We start from the raw sequence: 25,550 nt of genomic DNA, 5'->3' as shown, positions 1-25,550 counted from the left end.
CAATTTGACAGTCTCCCTGTTTTTGCTTCTTTGTATTAGGTAGAGCTGCAGCACCTGTTATGCTATAAGGGGCGGAGCCTTAGGTATTCATCAGTGCTGTGCGACCTGTTTCACTGCTTTGTGGCACTTTATGTGGGGGAGGGGGAGGAGAGGGAACAATGCTGCTTCTGTGGCACTCACCGCTTTTCCAGTCACTTCACCTGCTTCCCATATGCGACTAGCACCCCTCTAGCTGTTGTCCTAGTGATGGTTCCCAGAGTGGGTGGGTTTGCTTATGTTCTAGAACCAAGGGGGCCCTCTAAACAGACTCTCCTGAGAGGCAGGCAGTTTTTTTGCCACCCCAAGCCCCACTGGTTTTCACAGCCAGAAGCTATGATACCTTATTTTCCTAGTGCTGGAACCATGAGCTGCACGGTCAAGCCTGGGGCTGGGATCACTCCCCAGGTGCCCCTCCTGGCTTTTATCTGCCACTTATGAATGTGGGACTGCTTGTTCGGCTGGCCACTGCTGCCTCACCTCTGCCACTCCACGTCCTCTCTGTCCTGGCTCCCTGGCTCTGACCCCCCTACCTGTCTGAATAAATATTTCTTCTTTAAATCTTTGGTTGTCAGACTTCCATAGAGTTCAATTTTTCTGGCAGCTCTGGTTGTTTTTTTTTTTTGTTTTATTTTGAGATAGTTGTAATCCTTCTTACGGTTGTGCAAGAAGGCGAAGCATGTCTGCTTACGCCTCCACCCTGGCTGGAAGTCAATACAATACATTCTGGAGTTCATATGCCTCAGGCCAGCGGGTACTGTGTGGGCTCTTGACTTCCAATCTAAAGACTGAAAAGTCTCAAATTAAGGTGCTGGAAATTCAGTTCCTGGTGAGGACCGTCTTCCCATCTTATAGATGGCTTCCTTCTTGCTATGACCTCACATGGTCGAAGGAGTGATGCTGCATCTTCTTAAACCATCCATGCTGGTTACAGTGCCATGATATTAGCAGCAAGTTACTTTCAAATGATTCAGCAGGTGGATGAATTAAATATAACAAATTTACTAAATCAAGGCAGTGGTCAAGCAAGTATTCACAGTACAATTCTTTTTACTTTTGTGTGTTTAAAGTTTTTTGCAATATAATTATAAACTTTTAAGTGATATGTTTCTAAAATTTTCTTAAGCTTCCTTCTCCACAGGACAACATGCCTTAAAAATTATCAGATTTAAAAGATTTCAGCAGAAAACCATAAAATACTTATCTAATTGCTTCTACATAGTTTTCTGTCTTCTGATTTCAGAAATCTGAGCAAACCCCATTGAATTAATATATCTGAGGAATGATTTTTAATGAAAAATTGATGAGACGTTTATGATGGATGGGTGAGGCTAACAACATCTGAATCAAGTCAACCTTAACAGAAGTGAATGTGAGATACTTAAAACATATTATTCCCACTCTATGATACATTAAGACACACACACACACACACACAATGACACATTCCTGCCAAAACAAAAACAAACCTGGACCTAATCAAACCTCTAGCTCTTATTACCAGTAATATTAGAAGAGATAAAAGCACTTGTTAAAGAATATTATGACCAAAGCAATCGGCCAAATCCAAAATACGTGAAGTGCCCTAAGACATGTGACCTAACAAATAGCAATGGATAAAAAACATTGCTGGTGAGAATGTAAAATGGTACAACCAATTGAATAACAATCTGGAAATTTCTCACAAAGTTAAATACGCACTTAACACCTGAGAAGCTGATGGCATGTGCTCACACAAAGACTTTTACACAAATGTTCGCAGCATCATTACTCATAATATGCAAAAGCCGGAAACAAGTCAAAAAATTCATGAAGAGATGAATGGACAAAAAGGCATATCCACTCAACAGAAAACTGTTCTGCAATGAAGATGTAGAAACTAATGACGCATGAAGCATTACTGATGAGTCTGAAAAACATTATGTTGAGCAAAAGGACACAAGAATACATAATATATACTGTACAGTTCAAGTTACATGAAATTCTAGAAAGTGCAAATCTAACTTGACAAAGTTAGATGTGTGGTTGGGCAAAGTGACAGTAATTTCAGTATATTTTAATATACATTATTTATAACTCAGTCAAGTTCATAAAAAAAAAAAAAAAATGCTCTCACTAGCCAAATCTGGGACAATTTGAATATCAAATTGAATAATCATGGTAATGGGTCAAAACTGAGAAAAAATGAGAGCCCGTAAGTCCACTCTGATAATAATGGGAAGTTGTTCTTTAGAGTGGAATGCCAACTAATATAGAAGGAATAATGCAATAAGAAAAAAAATCAGTATTTGCAATTATCATGGTAATAACTGACTCAGATAAAACTCATCAATGAAAGATACGGCTCACCCCCAGAACACAACAAGGATGCCAGCCTGCTAAACCAAGCACGCCGTTGTCCGGAGACAGCCAACTGACCTGGAGTCTGCATGATCCTTCCCCATGTGGGAAGGCCACCCTCCCCTCCACACCCCCACTCTTATTAGGGATTTCTGGACCCAAGGGTAGGTAGGACGACGACCATGTCCAGCTTGAAGCAGCTAGAGGAGCTTGAGACCTTCGCCCATTGTCCTTTACAAGATTACAAAGGGTCTTAATATCTGAGAGGGAGGGATAGTTATTTTTTACGAACCATGGGTATGGACTTGGGGGGGGATGCTGGGGGAGGGAGATACTGGGTGGAGGGGAGTAAAGGGGAAAAAATTGGAACTACTGTAACAGCATAATCAATAAAATATATTTAAAAAAAAAAAAAAAAAAAAAAAAGAAAGATACGGCTCACATGAAAAGTCTTATGGCTTCTCATATCTCAAAGTCTCTCCCCACAAAGAACATTATAAAGGAGAAAAAGAGTATCTTTAAAGAAGCCTGGAATACACCAACTTAATCAAGTGCTCAAAGTTAGTATCAGCCCTGGCTGGTGTGGCTCAGCGGATGCAGTACCAGCCTACAAGCTGAAACGTCACAGGTTCAACTTCCAGTCAGGACCCATGTCTGGGTTTCGGGCCAGGTCCCCAGCGGGGGCATGTGAGAGGCAACCCATCAATGTATCCCTTGCACATTGATGTTTCTCTCCCTCTCTTTCTCCCTCCCTTCCCCGCTCTCTAAAAAGTAAATAAATAAAATCCTTTTGGAAAAAAAGTTAGTATCAATAACAACACAAACCAAGATCATGTGCAGTTCCATGTAATACTGAGAGGAGACCCATTTAACTTTTTCAGTATTCCTGCCAAAAACTTCTAAGCCAATCCAATCAGGAGGAAACACCAGAAAACCCAAAGCAAGATGTATCTGTCCTGCAGTTTTCAGAAAAAAATTTCAATGTCATGAAAGACAAAAGCAGACTAATGGAGACTAAAGATGAAAGACAATGTGTGATCCAGATTAGATCCTAGACAAGAGAGGGGGAAAACCATAAAGGACATTACTGGAAAAATACGTCTGTGGATAGTCACACTGTATTACTGTTCTTGTAGAAAATACTCTAAAGGTATTCAGGGTTAAAGAAGAACAATGTCTGCAACTCACTTTCAAATAGTTTACACTATACAGTGGCTACTAAAATACAGTATTCCCTCACTTACCGTGGGTATTACGTTCTAGACCCCCCCACCCCCAGAGTAGGAACCTTACATGTATTCTACTGTCTTAAACCTACATCACCTTAACAACATATGTATACAGTACTGCAAAATCCTGCAATATAGTGAAAAATCCGCGATAAATAAATATATTTTTTAAAATCCCACAATACAGTGAGGCCGCTATAAATGAACCTCGATATAGAGAGGGACTACTGTAATAAGCAAGAAGATAAAAGTTCTTTAGTCTTTTTTCTTTTAGAACGTAACTTACTTCGTGTATCATTTCTCCTATTGTTATGTGATGATTTATTTGTTTCAGGCTGACATCTTGAGCTGTTCCGGGATCCTGGTCTTTCTTGACTATCTGGTCTTACATCATCTAAGTGGAGTGGTACCCACTTGTGCTTATTAGCTTAAAGAAAACAAAATAAAATTACTTAATGACACCCCAGAATTTTGAATAAATCCATATAATTTTGAAAGGACTCTAAATTTTAATTAAATGAAAGACTTAATTTGTAGTTAAAGGGATTACCTGTAGAGTACCAAAATAATCTTCTCACACAGCTCCTTAATAATCTATTCTGTGCAAATAATAATTCTAAAAATCAAGTGAAAAACCAGTAATGAAGTTATCAATGGAATTCTTTTGCTTTTAAAAAGTAAAATGCTCACTCTTCTGTTTAATTCTAATGAATAAGATACTCAAAAATAGTATGTGTACATACTACTCCTATTCCAACACCTGATTCTTAGCCTTCAGAATTGGGCATGCCTGATAAGACATGATAATGCACACACTGGAAAACTTGGTTAGTGATTCAAAATACTTTGTTTCAAATCACTAAAATATTGATTTATACAGCATTATTAACTAATGAAAGGTTTCTCAAAATTATTTCACACTTAAACTGCATTTGATCTTTGTAAAGCTACTACATACATTTTCCTAACTTCTTAAGAGATACAAGCAATTTAATTTCTCTTGTTGACTAAAAGATAGTGTAATTGCTTCAGTGTAATTCTTAAGATTATCTATACATGGATTGCACAGTTATGGATTCAACTTTTTTTTTTTTTTTTACTAACTAGAAAGACACACGAGCAAGGGAAATACTACTAACATAATTAACGGAAAGGGAACAGCATCAGTGTGCAACTACAGTACCAATTCTTTGGCACAAAGGTTTTAATTTGAAGACAAAAATGTGTGTTCTGAGGGTAGTCAATTCATGACTTTAATATATGAATTACTCTAACCATAAATACTTGGATTTTAGTGTTGGCTGATAGTTTTAATTGAAGCAACTAAAAAAGAAAGACAACTCTCAGAGCAGGATGACAGGTTTGCCATCTGGATGAATTCTAGACAGCCAAAAAAACCACTGATATGTCTAAGAAGCATGAAAAAGGTTTACTAACCGGGGAAATTCTTTTCTAATAATCATATGGTTATCCTGTTGGCTTCACGTTTGAGCAATAAGCCCTTGCTCATTGTACCAAGTGAGCCTAATGGTTACCCTACAGCTAAGGATTAGATAATTATTAAAATAAAAATCAATTAAGTACTCAAGACAAGGTAGATTGCTACTTCCACTACTAAAGAAGTTGGCCAGGAACTACCATATCATGAAATGTCCCCCCTCATGCCATATAACTTCCATGAATTAAAATGCAACAATGTCTTCCCATGGAACTCAAAATGCTAATCCCAGATTTGAACCCTGCATAATGTGGACTGTGCCTTCCTCTCCAAAAGCATCTCCTGACACTCTTCCCAATGTTCAATGTGCCTCAGCTACTGTCCTCCTGAGAGCTTAAAGAGTTTTTCTGTGGAAAGACCCCTGCACTCTTTTACCTAGGCCCAGGACACTGACGAATATATGGTTTGACAGAGCAGTTAAATCATAATGTATCCCTAGACACACAAAAAGCTCTAAAAACATGGAGACAATATATTTTTTCCTCATTCAAAGTGTAATTTAATGAGGGCATGCTATGAGGAAAAAAAAGTTGACCGCAATTGTTCTCACTTTTGTCTTAGAAAAACATTTTCTCAGAACTCTAAGACAGGGAGCAGTTCCAATGCAGATTTAAAAAAACAATAGTTATCACACAATCTTCCAATCATATATTTACACTCATTTCTACAAGTGGAACTTCATTCCATTCTTACACAAAAAAACAAGTCAAAAAAAAAAAAAAGAGGAAAGACTAATAGCTCAGAAATCAATGTTACAGAAGCAAATCAGTTACCACTGCAGAGGGCATCATGAAGAAATCCAAAAATACTCATTGGTGGCTACCAGTAGTCAACTGATTAAACACAATTCCTCATTACTACAACTTTCTTACAGAAAATGAAACTAAAACGAACATATAAACTAACCTCTCTTCCACTGACTACTTGACTGAGCCTCATCCTCATTGACATTTTTCCCAGGACCATCTCATTTACAATGGCCTAGACATGGAAACAGGCCACTGACAGATAAATGGATAACAAAAATGTGCTGTATATATAGAATGGAATATAATTCAGCCACGAGACAAAAAATCCTATCAGTTGCAACAAGAGCCATACCTTGAGGGCATCATGCTATGAAATAAGTGAGACAGAGAAAAACAAATACTGTATGATCTCACTTATATGTGGAATCTAGAAAAGCCAAACTCAAAGAAACAGAACAGAGGCAGGGGATGGGAGAAATGAGTGAAGAGGATCAAAAGACACAAACTTACAATTATAAAATAAATAAGTTCTGAAGGTGCCATGTACATCAGGGCAGCAATAGTTAACAATATTGTATTATGTATTTGGAAGTTACTGAGAATAGATCTTAAAAGTTCTCATCTCAAGAAAAAATTTGTGATTGTGAGGTGATGGATGTTAACTAAACAGTGTTGGTAATCATTTTGCAATATATATACACACATCAAACCACTGTGTTCTTTACCTTAAACTAATACAATTATATCTCTATAAAACGAGAGGGGAGATGAAATTAGAGATGAACTAACCTTTCTTTCGTTGATTACTTGACTGAGCTTCATCCTCACTGACATTTTCACCAGGACCATCTAATTTTGTTTCCTGGCCTTCTTTACTCTCACTGTTATTTCTCTTTTCAAATTTGTCTTCTCTTTCTTTTTTATTTTGTAGCTTCTTATTTCCTTGGCTGATGACATTCTGACTCTGCAAAAAAGTATTACTGAATAAAATAGTTTTCAAGAACACTTACACTAACATATCCAAAACTCTGTGCTAATATACCTCACCTAAATATGGCAGGACAAATGCCAACTTTAAAAAAAAAACAAAAAACGCCCTGGCTGGTGTGGCTCAGGGGATAGAGCACTGGCCTGTGAACCAAACAGTCCCTGGTTCGATTCTCAGTCAGGGCACATGCCTGACTTGTGCGCCAGGTCCCCAGTTGGGGGCGCCCAAGAGGCCACTACACATTGTTGTTTCTCTCTCTCTCTTTCTCCCTCCCTTCCCTTCTCTCTAAAAATAAATAAATTAAATCTTTAAAAAAATAAAAATAAATAAAAATTAAAAAATAAAAAACTTTTAAAAAGACACTGTTAAGAGAAAAGTCAAGCCACAAACAGAGAGAAAATATTTCCTCAGTATTTGATAAAGAACTTGTATCCAAAATATACAGCGTTGGGCAAAGGTAGGCTTATAGTTGTTCCTATGGAAAATACATTCATAAATAATAATACAAAAGTAAACTGTTGTGTTTCACATACTCACAATTAACCTTTTACCCCACCCTATGTAAAGAACCCTCAAAATGCAGCAATGAGAAAACTCAAATTTGAAAAAAATGAGCTAGAGTTGAAAAAATACTTCATTAAAAAGATACACTCACTGATAAATGTGTATGAAAAGGTCCTTGACATCTTTAGCTAGAAAAATGCAAATTGAAACTACAATGTGCTACCCCCACACACCAATTACAATGACTAAAATAAGACTGACCAATGAGTACTAGTGAGTATGTGGAATAAATAGAATTCTCATACACTGATAGCGGGGATGGAAAGTTTGGTAGCTTCTTGAAAAGCTAAACAAATAGCTACCATACAATTTAGCCATTCTGCTTGTAGATATTTACCCAAGAAAAATGAATGCATGTACCCATGCAAAATTGTTACATAAACAATTATGTAATAGCTTGATTTCTAACAGCCAAAAAGTAAGTAGGATCAACACAAATGTCCATCAATAGATGAATGAACAAACAGCGTTCCATTCATACACTACTAACACTCAGCAATAAGAAATGAACTATAGACACACATAATATAAATAAATCTCAAAATAATTAAGCTGAACGAAAGCAAAAGAAAAAGAAAAAGAAAAGAAAGAGCAAACTGCATATCTCCACTTACATAAAACTGCAGAAAAGGCCTGGGATGATGGAGGGATGTGTGACAGGGAGAATTACAAAGGTGTGTGAGCAAACTTTTGGGGTACCGATAAGTCTTGTTATCTAGATTGCAGTGATGGTTTCACAGGTTTATAGAGGTCAAAGCTTAGCAAATTGTACACTTTATATACCTGCAGTTCATTATGTATCATTTATATACCAATTAAGCTGTTAAAACTAACATGTTATCTATAACCACACACAATACCAAATTACAAATAGCAAAGTATACAGTGTCAAATGAGAACCTGTGTAACTACATATGCTACTCCTCTAAAAATCTGCTTGATAGAATATCTCAACCATTTTTTACAGCTTCTTTCATGGCTAAAAATAAATTAAAATGCCACTAATTAATCATTCTTGATATAATATATATGCATATATGTACATATATATAGTTAACACTTAAACACATATTGAAAATATTATTCGTAAATCAGAACACATAACATTCTGAAACATAAAATGAACTTTAATTAGACATATATTAAAATAGGTTAAACAATGAAAAGGGTAGCTGCTGAGTTCTCAGCACCTCTTTATTAATGCAATTCTCTAACTCTGAAAATAAATTCTGCATATTGAAATGAGTTTTCCCACTATACAGAGAAGGCCTTACAACAATACTCACTCCAGTGTTCACTAATTCACTTGGTGTTGGCCAATTCGCCATATCGCTGAAATCACTAGCCTAAAAAGTAATAAATAAGTGTTATATCTGCAAAATAAGATTTTTTTGCAAATTAGATATTTTAAATAGAAACAGTATTTTCTAAAAGTGAAAGCAATTTTAAAAATCACCTACATTCAATTATCTGCAGGCATTTGCGAAATTAATCCAAAAGTTTCTCCAAATAAGAGAACACTAAAACGAGAATGTCTTGATCTTACAAGCTCATTTCTAGCACTATTTGATGACATTGACCAAAGTGATATAAAGAGGATAACAGAAGCATACGAGGGTTTGCATAAGGGCCACAATTCTCTAGTATATTAACTTTAAATGACCACCAATAATACAACTAGAAAAAAAATACACAATAATCTAAGAACATAGCGATTTTCAAAATATATAGTAGTTAAGAACTACTTCGTGTAAAGACATACCTTGTTGGACTTCTTTGTCTTGAGTTTTCCTGCTTTTATAATTTTGGGGGAACTGAGCTCTAAAACAAAAAGAAAATACATTCAATTGTTTTTATAACCACTTCAGTCAATATATTTAATAAAGTAACCCTCTTGTATCTCAGCCACTAACATGCCATCCAGGCAGAGGAAGACCCAGAAACTTTCGGGCCATGGGAGCTGTGGCCACAGCTTCATGATCCTGCAGGCAAGCACAGGAAGTACCCGGGAGGCCAAGGTAATAAAGCTGGTGGCTTGCATCGTCACAGGATCAACCTCAACAAATATCACCCAGGTTACTTTAGGAAGGCTGTTATGAGGCATTATCAGCATTATCACTTCCAGAGGAACCAGAGCTTCTGCCCAACTGTCAACCTTGATAAACTGTGGACTTTGGTCAGGGAGCAGACACAGGTAAATGCTGCCAAAAACAAGACTGGAACTGCTCCTATCACTGACGTGGCGCGATGGGGCCACTACAAAGTTCTGGGGAAGGGAAAGCTCCCAAAGCAGCCTGTCGCTGTTGAAGGCCAAATTCTTTAGCAGTAGAGCTGAGGAGAAGATTGGGGGGCCTGTTTCCTGGTGGCTTGAAGCCACATGGGGGAAGTTCATTAAATGCTCACAAGTGCTTCTGAAGAAAAAGAGTAACTGTTATAATACCAATTTCAGTACGTCAGTAGAGGACTGTATTACAAAAATACATTTTTCCCTAAAAAATTAATATATATTCATTAAGGAGCATCTAGAAAAGAAGTCAGAACACTTCAAAGTATTTGTTCTTGAAAATACACATTTGGCTGTTGAGTTAAGCCACAGAAAATCGGTCTGTAAAAGTCTGTGCAAGACTGTCACAGAACCACCACTTGTCCCTATCTTGAATAAGAACACAGTGGTTGACAATAACATATATATTACACTTTCTCCAAATCAAGTTCTACACCGTCTTTTAGTTTGGTTCAATGCCTAGCAAGATAACCAATGGTGATTTCACCTAGCTAAACATGACCCAAAGGAAACAGTAAAAAGTAGAATAAACTTGGGATCTGCATCTAAAAGAAACACAATAATTGAGCAAAACATGAATCCCAAAAATCACAGCAATCACCAATTCACACAGACATTTCAGTTAAAATTCAGAAGCAAACTTAAATAAGATACAGATTGTCCCTGAATTATAATGGTTTGACTTATGATTTTTTCTTTATCATAGCGCAAAACAATAAGCATTTGAATTCTGATTAGCAATGTGCTGTACAATACTCTTACGATGCTGGGCACTGAACTGCAGCTCCCATCAGCCATGCAGTCACCAGTGCAGACAACCAATACTCTACAGTATAGGATTAAATGTATTTTTGACAATATTTTCAAGTTACAATTGCTATCGGTATGTAACCCCGCTGTAAATCTAAGGCCATCTATACTTAACAAAAAAGGAGATGAAGGACAAAGGACAAAGATGTCCCCAGGAATGGACATACAGGAATCTTGAATACTGTAGTAATTCTAGTTCTAAAGCAGAAGAGTACACAGGTATTTTATTCTTCTTTATACTTTAGGTATACATATATGTGTGTATGTGTAGACATGTGTAAATGTGCATAAGAAAATACTTCGTTAAGAAAAATTAGATACAGTAGTAAAAACATATGCGCAACTAGGACAAAAAATGGAGGTAGGAAAAAAACCCAATAAAATAAATAATAATATTTTTCTGAACATTATCTAGAATTTCATTGAAGTATGTACTGTAAATACTATGTATATTTTATGAAATTAATATAGAACATTTGAGAAACTTTTCCCACAACAAAATAAAAAATATGTCCCCAAATATTGCTAAGTAAATAAACTGCACAGTAATTACCAAATACATCCTTACATAAACTATTTGGTATAATGAAAATAATAAGGGATAGGCCACACAAGCAAGTTTTATATGGGCTTATTACAAATAAATGAGACACAGTCACAAAATTAAGGTCAGAAATTAAAAGATAAAAATCCTTCTGGCAACATCATCTTCCCCCTTTTTGTTTGGGAGCTGGCTGTCTACAAAAACCAAGTGCTGCGGTCCCCTTCTTCATGCTATCACCTTCACAGGGGCAAAGTCCCCAACAGAGACAGAAGGGGGAACTGCACTTGCGCAATGCCAACTATGCGAGCATGTCTGTCTAATCCCAAGTTCAACTTCAGGAAGCCCTTTGTGTGGCTTACTTGGACCACTTCATCAATCCAGTATTTTGAAGTTAAAAAGATAATTAGCTTTTTAAAAATTATCAGTAAAAGAAGAACAGGCAATTCAAAAAATAAATACAAATGGTTAAACATGCCCTGGCTCGGTGGACTGAGCGCCAGCCTGCGAGCCTAATGGTGCCTGTTATGTCTGGGTTATAGGCCTGGTCTTCGGTTGGGGGCGTGGGAGAGGCAACCGATCAATGGATCTCTTGCATACTGCTGTTTTTCTCCCTCTCTTCCTCTCTACCAGGTTTTAAATACAATTTTATATATACATATAGAAAACAGGTAAAAAAGCCTAAGGATTTTTTTTTTTCCTTTTCCCATGTTTTTACTGAAATGGAAGACACTGCCCTATGTCATTAGAGAAACCGGAAACTGGAAAAGTAACCCATCCTATAAAATTAAATTTAAATTTTTTAATTAAAAAGATATATATCTAGCCCCGGCTAGGTGGTTCAGTTACTTGGAGCGTCATGCCATACACCAAAAAGCTGAGGGTTTGATCCCCACTCAGGGCATATATGGGAGGCAACATCAACGTCCGTCTCTTTCCTTCTCTCTCATTCTCTTCCCCCCTTCCTCTCTCTAAAAATCAACAAACATATCCTCAAGTGAGGATTAAAAAAACATACCTTCTTAAAGATTTTATTTATTCACTTTTAGAGAGAGGGGAAGGCAAGGAGAAAGAGAGGGAGAGAAACATCAGTGTGTTGTGGCTTCTCACATGCTCCCAACTGGGGACCTGGCCCACAACCCAGGCACATGCCCTGACTGGGAACCAAACTGGTGACCTTTTGGTTTGCAGGCCGGCATTCAATCCACTGAGCCACACCAGCCAGGCCAGTAATAAATAATTCTAAGAACCTCAGTAATGGTAATGAGAAAAAAAGGATCAACCAAAACTCTAACTGAAAAAAGAGTTATGTTATGTTCTAAATGCATACACAAAACACTGTATTTGGAAAGAATGGCACAAGTTTAAAAGAATATTTGGGAAAGATGATTTTCTTTTTAAAACCCTCACCAAAGGATATCTGTATTGATTTGAAGGGGGAGAGGGAGGGAGAGAAACATCTCCCTTCCACTGGTTGCCTCCCTCACGCGCCTCAACCAGGGATTGACCCTGCAACCTTTTCGTGTCTAGGATGACGCTCCAACCAACTGAGTGACCCAGCCAGGGGCATCATCTCATTTTTGAAGGGGGCATCAAAAGTTCTGCTTTTAAAGGAGGCTATATCTAGGCATCATTTATATAACTTAGAATGTGACTAGGGCTATAACAGCTAGGGATAAAACAGGGTTGAGGGTGTCAGAGAATGACTACATATAGTAAGTGACTAATAAATCCCATACTGTGATTTTAATAAAGATTCCCCAAAATAAGTAAAATAAGGTTAGGACAGATTGAGGAATAATTCCTTTTAGTTTCCTGACTGACTTCAAAACTGCAGCGACCCTATTTCAGGTATGCTGGGTGGGCCAGGTTTAGGTTGGAGAGACTTATCGGCATTGCCAGAAACAGCAATGCACAGGCAAGAACCATCCCGAAGTAGAACCAAGCGTCTCACAGGACCGAAGAAGCAATAACGCCTCACCTGCAATCCCTAACATAGAAAACTCATGACTGACAACGCTGACACACTCCCACATTTCCTGTAAGGTTTCTGTCTCTGGTGACGAACTTTCCGACAACACGTTGTGGACAGAATCCTTGGACCTCGTGAGAGCGCGGCAGGAGACCCAGGTGTGGCCAGGACAGACATGGTTTGAGTCTGTTATCCCAGCAAAACTAAGGTCCTCCTTCCGTCTCAAGAACACCCTGCAGGCCCACGAACAGATGAGCGTACTAGTTTAACACTCACTCTCTGGTTCTCACCTACTCTGGACACTAAGGGTCCTCTGCTCCTGTTTCATCATTCTTTTTATTATTATTATTTATTTTTGTTTATTTAGTTTTGGAGAGGGAGAGAAACATCACTGTCTGGTTGCTTCTCACTTGCGCCCCCAACTGGGGACCTGACGTGCAACCTAGTCATGTGCCCTGACTGGGAATCGAACCAGCGACACTTGGCTTGCAGACCGACGCTCAATCCACTGAGCCACAGCAGCCAGGGCTTCATCATTCTTGAAGTTGCAAATGTCCTTAGGAAAAAGGAGACCAGTTATATGGACGGCGCTGTGGTGTTAGGCCCCGGAAGCGACAATCCACCCCCTTTACAGGGCCCAGACACTGCCACAGGCCTCGCTGGTTGGTAACAGGGCAGCTGCACTTCTGCGCCAGTCCCTCCGCTGGGCTACCTAAGGGTCCGACTGCGCACCGGAGTTGAGGTGACACGCAGGGTCGGGGCCGGAGAGGCTTTCCGTCCCCCCGCTACCCCTAGGCCGAAGGCTAGTCTCTACAGGGAGGAGACTGCGAGCGAGCAGCCCGCGGAGAGACCCCAGCCCAGCTGCGGTCCCCACGAACCACAGCAAACGTCACACACCAGCCCGCTCGTCATCAGTGCAAGCACCTGCATTAACTATATTCAGCTGCGACGGCTTAGACACCTGTCAGATTGACCGCAGTCACCCCAGGCTTTGGGGCGTGGGAAGCTCCTAGACGCTTAACCGCGCGGGCCTCCAAGGCCGGAGTCGGGGCGGCCGCTAAGATTCACGAGGGCTTTCTCTCTGAACGAGCGTTTTATGGAGGTTTCGCTTTAAGATTTTTCTTTCCTTCAGTTAATAACAGCGGTGAACAAATAAACCTCTGTAGCTAGAGAATCATGGCGATCTTAAATGTAGACAAACGTTAAAGTAGCTTCTCTGCAGGTGTCAAAACTCACCACTAACGATTAGTACCGCGCGCAGGAGCCAAGGAAACCAGCTCACGCTTGTCGCACGTCACTGGCTCCGCACCCGCAATAACCTACCTGTCCACAGTCGTCACCTGGCACGGCCCGCATCCCAGACACGTGCTCCGGGTTTCCCTGCCCCCACCGTTAGCCTTTCATTTTAAAGGGGAAGACTGGCACGTAAACATCTATAACCTCCGTACTAAAAGCTCAATTAACTTCTTACAGCTTCATGTAGAAAAGAAATCTCGTCTTGGCTGAATCTGCTATCTCCATGTAAACGTAAAACTTAAAAACTGAAAGGCCGGCGCTCCGACCGAAACGGAGCGCCCAGGGCCACCGGCCGGCGCCCAGCGGCGGCGACCTGGCCCCACGCCCCCCCGAGGCTGCGGCTCACCTCCCGCAGGTGCTTCCCCCCGCAGCCCGGACGCGACGCACTGCCAGCAGCGGCGGCGGCGGCGGCGCCTCGTTTCTAATCCGACTACTCGGTGTTGGGAAAAGCCTGGCACTTCCAGCTTCTCCGCGGTCGCCCAATCAAAACAAACCGCAACCGCGCTCCCCGTGTAAACACGGCCCCTGGCGTCCCCTCCCCGGAAAACACAAACGTCCGCAAAAACTTTCCTGCGCGGCGCTCCCCCGAGGCCCGCACGCGCGCGGGGCATGACCGCCGAGGCCGCGCCCGCCGCCGCGTTCCCAGCCGTCAAGGAGAAGCCGAGGTCCCACCTCCGGCGGCCGCTCGCGTCCCGATGTCCATTTATGTAAACGGGCAGAGCGAGTGACACCTTGGAACGAAGCCCCTCGGGCCGGCGGCGGGAGGCCTGCCCTTCCCCCGCCCGCGCCGGCCTCGGGCTCCCCGCGCGCGGCCCGCGCGCACACCCCCGCGCCCACCGCGGAGGGGCCACACACCTGCTTCCGGGGACTCCGCTGCGGGCGGCGGCGGCGGCGGCTCCGACCCGGCCGGGGGCAGGTGCTGCTGCTGCTGCGGCGGCGGCTTCTTGGTCCAGGGGTTCTCCTTCGGCGGCAGCGGCGGCTTTTCCTCGGGGCCGGCCGCTGCCTCGTCCCGGGCGTCTTCGGCCGGCGGGTCCCGCGGCGGCAGCGGCTGCCCCCCGAAGGGGCCCCCCGGGCCACGCGCCCTGTGCGCCAGGTGCAGCGCCAGCGGCCTCACGGGCACGGCCGCCTGGGGCACGCTGTGTCCCAGCACCGGCGCCGGCGACGGCTCGCCCCGCGCCCCCGCGCTGGTGGCGGTCGCGGCCCTCTCCTCCTTCGCCGCCGGCTTGCCCTCCCGTTCGGGCGTGGGCAGCCGCTCGGCTCGCCGGCTCGCCCCGGGCGACGGCACCTCCTTCAGAGCGGCCGCCGCGGGCGGCTCCTCCCGAGAGGGAGCGGCGGGCACCGGGACGCGAGCAGACATGGTCCCCTTGCCCCAGCCGCGGGGAGCTCGGGACCAGGGGACCCGGCTGCCCGTGTCTCCGCCGGGGCACCCGCCGGCTCCGGCCCGGGGCAAAGAGCCCGAGAGCCCGGCCGCCGCCACCGCCGCCCGCGTCGGCCGAGGCCGTGCAGCGCCCGGCGTGCCGCCCCTCCCGCGTCGAACGGAGCGCTAACCGCCCGTCGGCTCGGCCCGCCTCGGCGACGCACGCTCCGAGCCAGCCAACCCGCGCCGGGCGCCGCAGCCGCGAGCCGCGAGCCGTCAGCGGGCACGGGCCGCGACAGAAGCGCCGCGGGCCGGGCGGGAGGACCTGGAGCAGAGTGCGGGCGGCGCGCGCCCCCGGAGCCAGTAACTGCTCGCGGAGCGTGAGGAGGCGGTCCGAGGGGACGGCCGGGGCGGGGCCTCCGCGAGCTGCGTGACGTGGCTACTCGCCGGCCTCGGCCCTCGCCCGGCCGCCTCCCGCGGGGGCTGACGGACGAGCCAGCCCTGAGGGCCGGGCCCGCCCCAGCCCCCCCTCAAAAAAAAAAAAAAAAAAAAAACCACCGGGGAAAAAGGGAAAGAAGGGCGGACTGAGCGATTGGGGGCCCGCGGGCTACCGCGGCCCTGACCGCGGGCACCTGGGCGGGGCGCGCCCCGAGCTTCTGTGACTGGGGCCGACTCGCGCGGCCGCGCAGGTGGGCGAAGGCGGGGCGGGGCGGCTACGCACGTGGTGCCGGGCGACGCTCTGCCGGGGGCTGAGGCCGGGGGTCCTGAGAGCAGGCGGGGGGCCTGGGTCGCCCGCCGGGGGCCGCTCCCGAGTGTGCAGGCGCCCCCCGAGCGGGCCAGCTGGCCCCTGCGTCTGCCTCGTCCCCCGGCCGATGGAAAATAAGACCCCCCTTGGTGCTTTGGGGCCGCGCGGCCCCCAGTGATCGTGAGCCCCGTCCGGAATGAGAAAGGGGTCGTCTGTCGGTAAAAGCCCTGCAACATTTTAACGCGCTTCCCTGTCCCGGGTCCCAGGCACGGAGTGAAGTATTTTCCAAGGGCTCTTGAGTGAGAAAAACAAAAAGCATTCCTCTGTCTTTAAAACATTAGTTTGTAGGGAGAACACAAGTATACCAACTGACGATCTTTAAGTATTTTTTTCCAGCAGTGGATCTATGTTAAAAAGGTACAAATCTGTTTTGGTTTTTAAAATCCGGTAAGAGCGCTGTCATTGGCACTCAGACTCACCGGGGCTGACACGGGCTTCACGCGCGAGTGTTTACGAGGTAATGCCGCTTCTGCCCGGGGGCGCGGGTCCTGAAAACGGCTTCCGCTGCAGGGCTGTCGGGCTGAGCCCTGGGCACGGGCCACCTCTGCCCCGAGCCTCACTTCAGTCAGGGCAAAACCGAGACGATGTAGTTTTGTAACGGAGCGGCGCCTCCCCGCCCGTGGTCCCGCGGTTCCGCGGATCGGAGGGGAGATAATACAGCTTTGAAGGCGCTCGGCGTACCTGTGGCCCGTCGGGAGCCAGATCACAGCCGTGCTGCGGCCCAGGGCAGAAGGGCGGGCCATGGCGGGCTTAGGGCGCTCTTCACACCAACCGGGCCAGCAGTTCTCCCGAGGGCAGGCAGCCACAGGAGGAGAGGGGCGGCGCGGCCCGCGAGGGTGCTGGCGTGAGCCGGGGGAGGGCTGCCGTGTCGGGAGGGAGCCGTGCTGCGGCGGCGGGGCGGCCGTGGGGGGGGGGGGGTCAGCGGCGGGGAGGCGCGCAGTCGGCATCTGGCCGCGCGGCCGGCTGCTCTGTGCCACCTCCCGCTGACTCCGCGGCCACCACGGCCTCTGCCGGCAGACCTGGGCTCTGTCTGGACCCTTGGAACTCGGGTCACGCGCAGAGGACGCGCTCTCAGGACTTGTGCCTTTCCCGGATGTCACCGCGACCCGGTGTGACACAGCGCGTGCTTTTCGGGACTATTACACGGAGGCCGACGGCATCGTACCCCAGATCCCGGAGGAGAGAGCTGACAGATAAGGGTTGGGGAGCTACTGGACATGTTTTGGCTTCTAGCCTTTGGGGGAGCGAGGGAAGTGCTGGGTCTCGGGGGAGACCAGGGCTCTGAGCAGGGGTGCCCCTCGCGCCCCCCAAGGTTGGACTATTGTAGATGAGGACCTGTGCGTCTCAGCACTGACTGTGGGGTGTCACACCTAGACGCTACATGAACGAGGCCTGCTTTGCTCGGTAACAGTTTCATAAAGCTAATAAACTATGCAAATACCACAACAGCATAGACAACAAGGTCTTCCTTGTTTTCCCTACGACCAGGGCCCAATTTACGTGACCTAAGCAACCTCCTAAAACCGTTTGTAGGTAAACAGGGGTTTTTACCTCTACCCACAGTCCCAGAGGGGCGCTGCCTTTACCGGCCCCTTCACTGGGGCAGCTTTGCGTTTCTACCTGCCCACCAGCCAGGTACTGCCTGACCCTCGTTTACAAAAGGCTATCAGCAAACTCGCCCTCTCTGCGGCTCGGCCAACACGTTCTATTCTACCTATGGCTGTGTCACAGCAGCTGCTGCACGACGGGGGTGCTTCTGAGAAACGAGTCATCGGCAGCTTCATCGCTGTGTGACTTGCACACCTAGGCTCCACGGGACAGCCTGTGGCCGGGAGTACGCGCTCATGATAGAAAATATGGTGCAGTCACTCCATAAACCAGCAGCATGTTTATTATCAATATTACGTAATGGGAATAATCGTACGTGCCACACTTTTATAGGACTGGCGGTGCAGGTTTGTTTACACCAGCAGCACCACAAACGCATGAGCCTTGTGTTCCGCCGTGTCATTGTGATGGCTGCGAGGTCACTGGGTGATAGGAATGTCTCAGTTTCATTATAAGCTTATGGCATCCCCTTCGTGTGTGTGGTCAGTCATTGACAGACCTTGTTATGCAGTGCATGACTGTACATGTGGATTAAAGGCTAATTCAGTGGAGAAAAAGGTTATGCGGAATGATTTTGCCAAGTTATATTTACATGGGCAACTTAACCATGGTGGCTGGTGTTTAAAAATAAAATACAACCAAGTGAATGTGAAGATCTAATTAGCTTCATTAAGCAATTCACGAATCAGGCAGCAACCCACCTAGCAACTAGAAGGGCGCTCCAATGGGCTTGTGTAAGATGGAAGGCCTTTACAGGGAGAACGGTACGGCAAGGAATTGGTTACCAAAAGAAGTGGGCCAGGACAAGTGTTTTGGAGAAGGCTTTTTATCATGCAGATTGCCTCTTCCTTCTATGGTGATGATCCCATTGGTGTTGACCAGGAAATGCCAGAGAGGTTCATTAAGATTATGTGTCTGGCACTAGCTGGTGTGGCTCAGTGGATTGAGTCCTGGACTGTGAACCAAGATGCCAGTTCGATTCCTGGTCAGGGTACATGCCTGCATTGCAGGCCAGGTCCCCCAGTTGGGGGCTTGCGATCAGTGTTTCTTTCTCTCCCTTCCCCTCTCTCTGAAAATAAAAAGTAAGTCGTCGTCGGCAGCCGTCCGTCTCGAGAGACGATGGTGTAGCTTCTTAAGAGTCTATCTGCACCGCCGAGAATGGCTGTGCAGTTCAACTCGGGAGTGACACGGTATCTGTTTTTTTTCAACACGGGAAAAAGTAAGTAACATCTTTTTAAAAATATATATTTTGGGGAAGTTTGAAACTGCAAGTTGATATTTAATCTAGGTTCGGTATATCACAGGATTTTGTCACAAGTGACACCATTTTGGGCCTGCAGCTTTCTCTTTAATAGTGGTTTTGTTCTATTTTTTTTAAGTGAAAAACCATAAAGGTGTTTTATTGAAGAAACACAGGAGGATTGTCTTGGAAATAGGTTGTGCTTGCAGAGACGGAACGGGAGGGTAAATGTTCTCAAAGGTTCTCTGAAGAACTCGGCAGTAGGTGTATGAGGTCTTCATTGTAGTGCAGTGACTGTAATGTCAGTGGGGGAAGTTGGCTACCTGTTTTCTAAACCATATTAATATCACTGCTTCCACATAACTGCCTCTCGGAGACGACTTCGCCTGTCTGCTATTTGTCCCTCCGCATCTACGGGCCACCCTTTTCCTGCTTTTGTACCAGGGAAGGCTGACCTACCAGTTTGTACCAATGGGCTCCCTCACCCTCCATGGGCTCAGGCATTGGGAAGTAGCTGCAGGTGACTGGAGGCCAGACTATAGGTCCTCGTAGCCCTATTCCCCCCAAGTCATTACCCATCCTGTGGATTATTTGTCCTGGGGTAGGGTCCTCATTATCCCAGAGGAACAAGGTATTTGATTCAAAACTCTGCCCTCAAGGCAATGGGGATGGGAGAGCCAGTTACCAATAGGAATGTGAGAGAGCTGCTGAATCCTTTAACCAGGTTTTCTTCTCTTTTCCCAGTTGTTAAGAAAAAGAAACCAGGTGGTGTCAATGCCCCGCCCTCCACCCCATAACAAATCAAAATTTAATTGCAGTTTTCAGCCCTGCCCAGGAATGTGCCCTTAAACCTGTCTGGTTTACCTGCACTAATGAGGTCATCTGCCCGCTAAAGACCTGGGTTTTCCTTTCCCAAACAAAGGTGACCCTGCCAGAAACAATTCTCTTCTCTTTTGCTAATAATTTCCGTGTCCTGCTCAGTCTCTACCTATAAAAACCTTCCAGTTTGTACTTCTTGGAGCACCTTTCTGTTTACTAGATGAGATGCTGCCCAATTCATAAATCTTTCAACCCAATCAGATCTTTAGATTTACTTGGTTGGATTTTTTTTTTTTTTTTTTTTCCTGTAACAGAATTGTTGACAGCAATGATGGCATTTAAAGGGAAGTTCTGGCAGCATTTGGAGACAAGAAGCACAGGTATGATGCCCTCCGGATCTCATTAGCTGTCCAATCCAGGGGTTAGCAGGTCAGCTTGAGCTGGCCAACTATTTCACCCAGAATGCAAGTCCCTATAGCCTTTGGTTCAGTCCACAATTTCCCAGTTGTTTGGACTCCCTTCCCCAGTTGCAGTCCACAGTCCCCATGCACTGGAGTTATCTGGTTCACTCCATGCTGGGAACTGCTGGTACTGTGCACGGCCTTCAGTGGGCCAGTCCATAGTAACAGTTCTGTGGTGATTGCTAATGTGTTAATGTGCACCTTTGTTTTGTTTTGTGCAGATAAAAGCTAGTACAGAACTTTCCACATTGAGAATTGTTGGTGGTTACCAGCTGGAGTTGGACTGGGTCCATCTTGAGAACCAGACTGGTTTCAGGATCAATGGGAGACCTCAGGTGAATAAAATTTTCTTTTAAATAAAGGCTAGTTGCTAATCTCGGGGAAAAAAAAAAGAAAAAACAACTGCAAACATCGGTGGGCACAGGTTGAGTGTGTAAAGGTTGTTAGCGCTCTCTTCACTTTGAGAAGACTCCCATGATAGGCCTTCTTCTGTATTAGTTTTGCTCTGGGAAACCCAAAGGCCTAGCTAAAGAAATGAGATTCTTTATATCCAAAGAGTTGAGCATGCAACCTTCCAGCACACTGGCTTGTTTTATGTTTAGAACTACTGTTTCGCCCTGGCTGGTGTGGCTCAGTGGATTGAGTGCTGGCCTGTGGTCATTGGTTTGATTCCCAGTTAGGACACATGCCTGGGTTGTGGCCCACATCCCAGTGGGGCTGCGCAAGAGGCAACCACACATTCATGTTTCTCTCCCTCTCTTTCTCCTTCCCTTCTGCTCTTTCTAAAAATAAAACATCTTTAAAAAAAAAAAGCAATGAGATTCTGATGGGGGACTCAAGTGTTGGAAAATTTGAGTTTCAGGTAACAGCTAATAAGCTTAGTAATCAATGTATGTAAAAAGCTATTGTTCAGGAACTGCAGATATGACCCACCATGACTCCAGGAAACCATAAACAATTCCACCTTTGTGCCTCAGGAGGTCTGCAAGGTCTCTGAGCCTTTGTACTCCAGGACAAGATGACCGACCTCTGCCCAGGACACAAAGACCACCGCCCAGGTCACAAGGACCACAGCCCAGGACACAGATGAAAGAACGCTGCAGCTTCTATCCAATTAACCTTTTCCCTGAATTCCAGACCCCTTACTTACAATTTTCTTCTCCTTATAAAAAGGGTCCCTTTACATTGGAATTTAAGACAGACTTTTAGGGTACAAACCCACTGTATTCTCAGATTGCGGACCATCTGAATAAAGCGCCCATAAAGATTCAATACCTGTCTCTGCTTATAGGGTCTGGTAGATGACAGGCAGCGCAAACACCAGCTTTTCCGGTTTCAATTCTTTATACCCAAAGAGTTGAGCCTGCCACCTTCCAGCACACTGGCTTGTTTTATGTTTAAGAGCTGCTGTTTAGCCCTGGCTGGTGTGGCTCAGTGGATTGAGTGCTGGCCAGAGAACCTAAAGGTTGTTGGTTTGATTCCCAGTTAGAACACATGCCTGGGTTGTGGGTCAGGTCCCCAGATCCCCAGCTGGGCGTTTGTTAGAGGCAACCAATTCATGTCTCTCTCGCACACCATCGATGTTTCTTTCCCTCTCTTTCTCCCTCCCTCCCCCTCTCTCTAAAAATAAATAAAATCTTAAAAGAAACAAACAAACCTGTTTAATGCTGGAAGCTGCCATATAGCTAGAAAGATGGAAAAATTTTACTGAAAACCTAGAATGACGGAGGAGCTCAAGAATTAAAAATTTAGAATCAGTCATATTTGATAGGTTTAAGTGATTAATGCATGTGGAAAGCTGTTATTCCAGAACTGGAATGCAAGGCCAGTAAATCTAGGAGGTGGGCAGGCAATTCAGCCTTGTGCCCCAGGGGGTCTGCAAGCAGGGAGATGATATCTGAGCCACCGGGTTCCAGGGAGAAAAGGCAGGTAAGGAATTGTTGATCAGCAGATAAAAAGTATCAGGGGACTGCAGCTCTTATCCCATTAACTTTTTTTTCCCAAACCTCTTATCTTCCCTTTTCTCTCCTTAAAAAAGTGTTGGTTTGAGATCCTCAAAAGACTTTGTAAATGGATTACCTCCTGAGGCTAGTGGAGAGAGGGAAGTAAAATTTCATGTTGGCCCTTCCATTCCAAATCCAGACCAACTGATTATTGATCCCTCTTTACCACCAATAGTTATTGTTTTCTTGCTGGTTTTGTTTTTATAACTGAAGGACTTGGCTTGGATTTCTGCCAGTTTGGGACATGCTGGTTGCTGGTTCTTTCTTTTGGCTATTTTGGGGATTGCTCAAAGTCTTATGAATATAGTATCTTTTGGGTTCTCTTTGAGGATGCCTCTTGGGTCAATAGGGTTCTTTAATACTATAAAGTATTTGCAGTTTGTCTTGGCTGAAACTTGACAGGGTATTTGAAAAGATTTAATAATTTTATGATAAAAAATTAAGCCAAATTGGAAGCTGATATTCAAAGCTTTATAGGATTTTTTAAGGCCTTCTCCTGTAAGCTAAATGTACTCAGAACTATATTCCAACATAGGTGAATGGAAATATTGGCTGTGTTACCAAGGATTTGAATGGACTGTCATATTTGAGAGAGATGACTAGTCTCAGAAATGACCAGTTTTAAGAACTAAGGGTGACTTTATGGAGCCAGTAACATCACTTACAAAAATTGGCCTGGTACTGTTAGGGATAAAGAAGCAAGCCAGGGACTCAAACCAGTAGGAGACAGTTAACAGGTGAATCATGGAAAAGGGGCAGGGAAACGACTTTCCGCAGCTCCTCACACACATCTCTGGGGTCGGAAGGAGGAAGACTGTTGTCGCCAAACACAGAGAAATGGGAAGATGTAACTAGATAGCTCTGCAAATAAGTTGTAGACCTGTAACTAGATTACCCTAGTTAATCACACCCTGAGTTAAGTAGTTAATCGCGTTAGATTGTGAACCCGGATTAACCAGTAATGGAGAAAGGTGGAGGGAGAGGGGAGGGGGAGCTAATCCCGTTAGGGAGGGGGAGCTAATCACATTACTATAAAACCAGTTTTCTTTGTCTACCTTGCTCACACTTTCTCCTGGCTGGTGGTGCGCCCGGCTCTGCAGACTCGTGAATAAACGCCTCACTTTGCTGCTCAGATCCTGTGTCCCGGTTTTTATTGTGAGCGTTTCTCACAGTACCTTGCTTACTGTGTTCTAGCAAAGTCGTCTTAAAAAGAGCTTATAAAGTTAATGTAAATAATCATGCCAGGTTTTATGCAAACAAATTAGTTTTACTAAGATAACCTATGATAAAAAATGGGGGTAACCGTAGAGAGAAATTTACATTTCCACCTTTGTCTGTACTAGTCCTATTAATTGTCTTTGAGTTTGGTTACATACCTGTAAACTGGGCTGGATCCTGAATTATTCTCGTTACCTCAAGTATCCGGCTATTTCTCTCTGAACTACTGCTTCCAGTTTTCTCCCACCTTGTGTTTTGAAATCAGTAAAAGCAACTGTCCTTGAGTCTCCTTGGAAGGGGACTAGCATAGGTCCTTCTCACTACCCAGATGGCAGCCAAATTTTAGGCTTTGAACTTTGTGTGCATACTCACAACTGAAGAATTCCCTGAGGTCTGATCCTGTGAGACGCTGGACACCTTCAAATCAAATTGACAAGAAAGTGAAGTAGTGATGGGGGTCTCAAATGCTGGGAAATTTTAGTTTCAAGTAACGGCTAATAAGCTTCGTAATCAATGTCTGTAAAAAGCTATTGTTTCAGGAACTGGAGACATGACCCACCTTGACTCCAGGAGACCATAAGCAGTTCTTAACAGAGCGAAAGGGGGTTCTTTCCCGTGGCGCCTTGGTGTAAAATCCAACAACTAGCGTTGAGGAAAACAGGTCTTTATTTACAATATTACAACCTGGGGAGGGCAGGGAGCACTTCAGTTCAGAGCCCTGTTCTCCCCCGGGACCCAGCACTTCCCTTGCTCCCCAAAAAGCTAGAAGCCAAAAACATGCCCAGAAGTTCCCCATCCCTTATCTGTCAGCTCTGTCCTTCAGGATCTGGGGTACGATGTCATCAGCCTCCGTATAACAGTCCAGGAAAACATGTGCCATGTTGCACTGGATCATGCATGGTTCTCCCTTTTCCCCTTTAAAGCCTCATGGTATTCTCCTTTCTCAAAACTGCATGGAGAACTCCTTCTTAAAACCGCATGGAGAAGAACCTCTTCTCTAAGCCGCATGGAGAACCTAGCTAAAATGTCTGCTGCCTATTATCAAAGCCCTGACTGCCTCCTCTGACACAGTGGGTGTGGTAACCAGTTCTGACCGTTCACAGAACCTTGCGCAGGCTCTGTATGCTCTTTCCGTACCATTCCATGGTCAAAACGCCTCCCATCTTCTCGGTGCTTTGGAAGTATCAAAGCCATCTGTGTAACAAAGACACTAGCCACTAGCCACAGGCATGTGAAGGCATCCTGAAAGCTGTTCCCTTTTCCCCATCCCCCAACCCGCAGGCTCTGGGGATTTTTGGACACCCCCACTCTGTAACAGTTCCACCTGTGTGCCTCAGGAGGATGGCAAGCAGTCAAGATGGTGTCTGAGTCATTGTGCTCCAGGGTGAGATGACCAACCACTGCCCAGGACACAAAGACCAGAGCCCAGGGCACAAGGACCACCGCCTAGGGCACAGATGATAGAATGCTGCAGCTTTTATCTGATTAACTTTTCCCCTGAATTCCAAACCCCTTACCTACACTTTTCTCCTTATAAAAAGGGCCTGTTTATAATGGAATTTAAGGCAGCCTGTTAGGGTACAAACCTGTTGTCTTCTCAGATCACCAACCATAAAGATTCAATCCCTGTCTCTGCTTATTGGGTCTGGTAGGACACCGGCGTTTCCGGTTTCAGTAGTTGACATCGATGTACACTACTTCCACACAAGATACTGGCTCAAGATTTCCTAAC

General features: G+C 45.0%; 1 protein-coding gene and 1 long non-coding RNA gene across 2 annotated transcripts in view; one reads left to right on the top strand and one right to left on the bottom strand.

Moving 5' to 3' along the window:
• The window catches only part of LARP1B (La ribonucleoprotein 1B), a 73,911-nt gene extending 58,196 nt beyond the window's left edge, over window positions 1-15,715 (bottom strand). The window contains exons 1-5 of the mRNA XM_090289045.1: window positions 15,163-15,715; window positions 9,167-9,225; window positions 8,691-8,750; window positions 6,642-6,816; window positions 3,892-4,032 (exon numbers count right to left, since the gene is read on the bottom strand). Coding sequence (XP_090145171.1) covers window positions 3,892-4,032; window positions 6,642-6,816; window positions 8,691-8,750; window positions 9,167-9,225; window positions 15,163-15,664 — 937 coding nt within the window. The 5' untranslated portion in view covers window positions 15,665-15,715. The remainder of the gene's footprint in view (window positions 1-3,891; window positions 4,033-6,641; window positions 6,817-8,690; window positions 8,751-9,166; window positions 9,226-15,162) is intronic.
• Window positions 15,716-16,220: 505 nt separating this feature from the next.
• LOC149999205 (uncharacterized) lies at window positions 16,221-22,213 on the top strand. The gene is made up of 4 exons (XR_016513413.1): window positions 16,221-16,353; window positions 20,451-20,516; window positions 20,819-20,932; window positions 21,575-22,213. It is a non-coding gene; the product is annotated as an uncharacterized LOC149999205 (long non-coding RNA).
• The last annotated feature ends 3,337 nt before the right edge of the window (window positions 22,214-25,550 follow it).

The sequence above is a fragment of the Furipterus horrens genome, unplaced genomic scaffold (assembly GCF_987537825.1).
Source record: "Furipterus horrens unplaced genomic scaffold, mFurHor1.1.pri manual_scaffold_10, whole genome shotgun sequence".
NCBI lineage: Eukaryota > Metazoa > Chordata > Mammalia > Chiroptera > Furipteridae > Furipterus > Furipterus horrens.
The sequence above is the reverse complement of the archived record's forward strand: the minus strand, read 5'-3'. Positions and strand labels throughout refer to the sequence as shown.